Source organism: Gavialis gangeticus, unplaced genomic scaffold (genome assembly GCF_001723915.1).
Source record: "Gavialis gangeticus isolate Ggan-Ray unplaced genomic scaffold, GavGan_comp1, whole genome shotgun sequence".
NCBI lineage: Eukaryota > Metazoa > Chordata > Crocodylia > Gavialidae > Gavialis > Gavialis gangeticus.
Genome location: NW_017729008.1, coordinates 42,791,213 through 42,797,225, shown reverse-complemented (window position 1 = coordinate 42,797,225; position 6,013 = coordinate 42,791,213). Strand labels below are relative to the sequence as shown.

The 6,013-nt window shown below is 48.7% G+C and overlaps 1 protein-coding gene across 1 annotated transcript in view; it reads right to left on the bottom strand.

Annotated features, from left to right (window-relative positions):
• Window positions 1-4,987: 4,987 nt before the first annotated feature.
• LOC109292278 (putative cation exchanger C521.04c) overlaps window positions 4,988-6,013 on the bottom strand; it is a 16,104-nt gene continuing 15,078 nt past the window's right edge. The window contains exon 20 of the mRNA XM_019509669.1: window positions 4,988-5,621. Within this exon, the coding sequence (XP_019365214.1) occupies window positions 5,548-5,621 (74 nt within the window). The 3' untranslated portion in view covers window positions 4,988-5,547. The remainder of the gene's footprint in view (window positions 5,622-6,013) is intronic.

The window sequence follows — 6,013 nt, the reverse complement described above, 5'->3', positions numbered from 1 at the left end:
GGAGCAATGCCTCGCACATGCCACCCCTTCAGAGTCCAGCCGGGTGGTTTCCGATCCAGCGCAGATCCACCAGCAGCTGTTTCTTTGCTCCTCTTGTGCCCGTGCCCTCAAGTCACTGTGCTGAATGGGGAGGGCAGTCATCTCGCGTGCAGCTGTGAAGGGATCGCTGTACCAACCCAAAGGCCTTTTTCCTGCCTAAGTTCAGAGCAGCAGCTGATTCACAGCTCACCTCTGACCCTGCCCTCTGGATGAAATGTGCCAGCCACAGCCATTTCTAGCCCTTTCAAGGGCTGGTCACCATGTATGTCAATACGGTTCGTGGATGAGGCAAGAACAGCTCAGCTTGGTGCCAGGATGCTTCCCAGACCGAAGGTCAGGTCCTCTACTGCAGCATTCTCTCTCGTCCCTGGAAGCCGCCGGCAGATGCGTGGGACAGCACTCTAGTACTATTCACCTAGGGATACAAAGTCCAAGCAGACACTTGCTTGGATAATAGGAAAAGCCTGCTCTGCGAGAGCCAGTGGGTGCCCTTTTTTTAGGGGGTGAGGAGGGGGTTGGGCAAAACTCCATGCTTGCCTTACTTCCGGTCTGTAAGTCCCGTCCTGTGCACATGTGTGGTGTGGGAGTCTGTGCATGCTGTTGCTGGTGAATGTCCTTTCTCCACCTGCCTCTCTCTTTTTTTTGTGTGACTGAATCCTGTGCGGAGCCGTGCGGAGGTGGGCGGAGGGCTGCAAGCTGCACAGATGTGCTGGCCTGTATTTATGTACCTTGTCAGTGTTTTTGGCTGTTCCCCCTTTTTTTTTGTTTTTTTGTTTTTTTTGTTTTGTTTTTTTTAAAGCTCTGATGAATAAACCTGTCCAGATCTCATACCTTGTTTCTGCACCTCTTCCCTTGCCTCTGATAGTTTGTGGTGTGGAGGTTCGGTCTTTACCAAGGCTGTGGGTCAACCCAACAACCTCATAGTAATAGATCAGCTGTGTTTAATGAGAAGAGGAAGTTTCTAAACCCACTTACCGAGTGAGACAGAAGCCACAGCTGCCAGATCACACCTGAGCAAGTATTAGAAGAGGGTAGCATTGGAAGGGACCCTGCCCTCCCCTTACAGGTGACCCAGGAGGTCACCTGTAAGCCAACCTACTGCTAAGAACAGGATCATCTCTAATTAAACCATCCCGGCCTCATGTCTGTCCAGTGTGCTCTTAAACACATCCAAGGATGGCGATTCCACAGCCTCTTCAGGTGGTCTGTTCAAATGCCTGACCACCCTCATCATGAGCAATTTCTTCCTAATCTGCAACTAGAAGAGCTGAGTATGTGAGGGCCTCCTTGGAAAGAGAGCTGTCACCTGAAATACATAAAACTTTCTACATGTCCATCATCTTAAACCTCCTTGGCAGAAATAAAAGTTGGTGCCTATGTCTCCAACTAAGTTGTGCTTGGTGCTGTCTAAGACCATTGCTCCTCATCTGTCCCCTGTGGGTACTGCCAGAAGACTGCCTCTTCTCATTCCCACACCCCCCGAATAAGACACACACCTTGTTCGTTGGTCTGCCTTCCCAAAAACAAGATTTCTCCAACGTTAGGGTTGCCTAGAGCAGGTATGGAGCTCAGACAGAAGTTGTTGTTTTCTCCCTTTCACAACTGCATTAAATCAGCAGTTCTTGGCTGCTCAGCCAAGAGCTGCAACTGCTGCTGAAGACTGGACTCCATGGGTGGAGCTAGGATTTTGAGAAGAGCTAAAACTAGTCACCAGGATTGTGAAAGAGGAGGAGACATAGGATAGATAACAGAGCAACATTCCCACCTCTGGAGTGAAGAACAAGTAGCAGGATTCAGGTAGATTATAATGAGTCATAAAGCTAATCGACTCTCAGGCCTGCACGAATAAAAAAGCCACTGCTGTTGCCAGTAGTTCTTAAACTAGGTGATCACACCCCTGTATCCCACTCTTGCTCTAGCCCTGCTGGACTCAGTCCCTCCCTCCATGTAGCTGCTGGAGGGAAGAGGAGAGAAAGCAGAAGCGGCCATGTTGCACTGTCTCTGTGCTTCTATTCCAAGGAGAAAAATTCAGCTTCCCGGTTTGAGAGAGAATCCCTGTTTTGGAAGGCTAATTTTTGGGAGAAAGCTGTGTGGTATGCAAATAAACACAGGTAGTCCATCATCAACCTCCCCGTAACCACTGGAGGTGTGAGAATTGCTTGCTCCCTCAACGCTCCTGTAAGTTGTGAGTGCATCCATTTTCCATAAGGGAAATGGGCACACTTGTTAGTCTGGCTTGGGGACCGTTCCTGGATTGCAGATTGCTTTTGGCTCCTTTTTAAGAGGGGAGCTCAAGCTCACTAAAGGCAAGTCCTCGCTTGATTTTGGGAAATATTTGATCTTGCCCTTACCCTGCTTATGCTCTTGCCTGAGACTAGGCACAGAAAGCGGAAGGGACTAGCAAGGGTTTTCTAAAATAGCTGGTTCAGAGGGGCCTGAACTTTTGGGAGGTAATAACTCACTGTTCAGACATTTATCTGATGAAGTAGGTTGTTGGCTACAAGAGCTTCCATTTCCCAGGCACTTGGTTTAGTCTAAAGGGGGCTACCGGTGCTGGTGGGTGGAGGATGCTAGTCCACCTGAGCCAGCCCCATTTGCTTGAGTTCTTCCCCTTTAGTCAAGCCCATAGGCATGAGCAAAGCTGGAGTTTCACTCGGGGCTTTCACTGTTTCCCCCCCTCATACAGGTTTAGCTCTTCCATCAGGACAAGCAGCAGCACCTAACCCAGCTTTGTTCACTCCAGCTTTCCTCCTGGCTCAAGAGAGCTAACAAACTACAGAGCTGCAAAACTGTGTGTTTAAGCCAGGTGCAGGCTCCTGCTTGCTTAGAGAAGGTAGTCCTAGAGGTACTAGCTGCTGTTTGAACATCTTGGGGTTGTCAGCAAGAGCCAAGGAGAGACGGTGGTGTGGAAGCACACACATTTTGATCCCAAGATAAGCTATTCCATTTTGTGACTAGTCTTTCCAAGCTCAAAGCTGGTACTTCCCAGCCACTCAGCAGGACCTGGATGGAGTGAGGATGCCTAGAGCCTCTATGGGGTCAAGGTATAGCTGAGATCCCATCTCAAGCTTTGCCTTACCCTTGTCCTGGTCAAGCTAACTACTAGCACCAGCTGGAGAACCCCCTCTTAGAGGAGCCTAGGGCCTTATGTGAACTATTTGGTATTTCTTCCCCTGCAGTCACTTGGCAAAAATACATGCTGTGCCTCATGCTTTTAGTGGGGGAGTTGAGGTACCCCACAGCATGGGAAGTAGGCACCATCCTCCTGGGTCCTGCAACCTGGGAGCCCTTGCATTCAGATACTAGGTTTAGTGCTATAAGCTTCCCTTCTAGCCCAACCTCAAGGGAGGATTGCTAGCACCACCCCTAGAAGAAACTACAGGTCAGTGAGTGCAGGATCTTTAGTCACTTGCACAGTGATTGTGCAGGCAGAAGCTAGCCTTGTTGTCATTACTGTCTCAGTGCTACAGGAAAAAAAAGATTAAGCTATTGTAGGAATTAAACCTTAAGCAGCATCTGTTGACCTGACAACTGGGAGACCAAGGCTTGATGGTCTAGATGGCCTATGGGTAGTCACAAAAAGGCCATGACCCAGAAACAAGCTGTGCACTGCAGTAGTATAGGCAGGTACAGCCAAGATATCCAAATCATTGCCCATCCACAAGCAAGATGCTCCCAGATCCCCATTTTTGGGGGTGTAGGACAAGTTAAAAGCATTCTGCAGATTTGAGACTGTTAGCAGATTGCAAGCCCAAAACACTTGCATCATCTTGGACACCCAGTGCTGAACACATGCAACCTGTCACCAGTGGCTACTTTTGGTCACTTGTCCACCATCTAGTTCTGTTCACCACCCTGCCCCCCCACACCCCGCCCCCCACCTTCTTCCCCCTCTTGCTCTGCCTGGTTGAACTCTGCCTTACCCCACCTCCCTTTTACTACATGCTGAACTTCTACAAGGGTGGCTTATGTTCTGGGGAAGAGGCAGGCTGTTTTTGGAAGGAGCAGCTTTGCTTAAACAGGAGCTTCTGTGCGCTGAAGAGCTCCAATACATGTGGCAACCGCAGCTCCTAGTTGGGCACCAAAACATTTCCTTAAGGACAGCCAGGTCCTAAGAACACCAGCAGGTTTTTGGATACCTGGATTTTTACAAGCAAGAGACAAGAGAGAGTCAGATCCAGAGACAGCATGGCTGTAGTGGAACAACCTTATTTTAAAACTGCAGGTAGATATGGAAGTAGCTAGATAGCAGATGCTTCAACTCAGTGCCTAATATGAGGACATAAATCAGAAACCAGGTTATTTGTCCAATATAAAGGAACACATTACAAAAGGAGTCATCTGACCCCCAACACTTTCCTGCCCAGGGCAGGGTGTCTGACTATCTATTGAAGGTCCCTTCTAACCCTAACAGGTAGGATTTACAACCCAGGTACAACCTCCTCTTAGAGCCAGCACAGAGAGCCTGCAGAGATGAGGGGGTCAAGGAGTTTAAATTTTTAGTGCTACAGCTAGTGGGCGGTTCAGTAGCCCAATAGCTCTTGACTACCCTTTAGTAGTGGGTAGTAGTACATGCTCCAAATAGCTCTCAAATGCAGGGATGTACCATGAACAGTTACTTGGAGGCTGGCAACAAAGCAGGGACTTTTGGATAAGAGCCTCCCCTTCCCACACACCTGTTCCCTTCCCTATTCCACCTTCTTGTTAATACTAGGGGTCCAGATGGAGTCTCCCAATATTTCCATCTACTCCACCACTCTGCAGCACATCACTTCCAGTGTTAGTTACTCCCCAAGCATGGCTGTAGCCTGCCGGATACACGAGGACCAGTATTTTCATAGAGCAACTATGGAAGAAAAACCTCCATAATGATCAGTCACCTGCAACAGCCCTGGCCCCTAGAGGCAGCCAGTTGCAGAGCCCTTTTGGAAAGGAGCAGACCCATTCCTTGTTCGTACAAAATTGCTTTAATGAGAACAGTTGGAAAAAAAACAAAGACCACTTGGTGCTTTTCAAGTAAGCAAACACCCTTGTGTCATTTCTACAGGCCAGTGTTAGTTTCAGGTTCCCGTGTCCATGATGCCACCTTCGTCCTGCTAGGACATTTGGGTCTTTCCAGACATCGCCTCAGAGCACGCAGCCCTGAGCAGGGAGCAGTCCATCCTTAAGAGCCTAAAAAGTAGACATCTACTGGGCCTCAGGAACTTCAGCTTGTGCATTTCTCTATGCACAGCTCAAGTGTGCTGCTGCCACCACGAATACAGTATGCGAGTGCTTGGGCTTTGAGGCTCCGTCTTGGGTTCAGAAGATGGGCAGTTCAGGCACTCAGTGCCCTTCTCCCAATGCCCAATTCCCAGTAGAGAGAGACTAAAACCTCTGATGGCAGGTTCTTCAGCTTTCCTGTGTTTTAGTTAAAAAACCCCAGACCAGCAAAATCCCTGAGAAACAGCTTTTTGGAGAGAAGCTGATTCCAGGAGGTCTGGAGACAAGGTCCAGTGGAGACAGGCCTCAGCAGCCAGCAGGGGACGGAGCAAAGAAATACACAGCTAGGAGGATGAAGTAGACCATCACCAGGACTGTACCTAGGGAAGAGAGGGAACAGCTATGGTTAGGAGTGGAAGGTGACAGGATCCCATCCTTTCCCGGGGAAAGGCTGTGCCTCCGACAGGCTGATGTTTCACTAGATGGACCTGCAGTGGAGCAGCCAGTTTGCTTGGTGTAGGATCCAAACCTGGATCACTAACTTTTGTGCCTTGCATCTACAAATGCTAGTGAAAGCTCATTTGTGAGGCAGATGATACCATGATTGACATGGTTAGCTGGGATTAAGAGTTCTGGAGTCTACTACTAAAAAGGCAGATCTGGTTCGTAGCTGGGTAATCCAATTAATCTTTTAGCAAGCAAGAAAAGCCAAGTCAGTTTAGATCAGGGAGTGTTGTTTAACTCTTCAAAAAAAAAAAAACAAAAAAAAAAA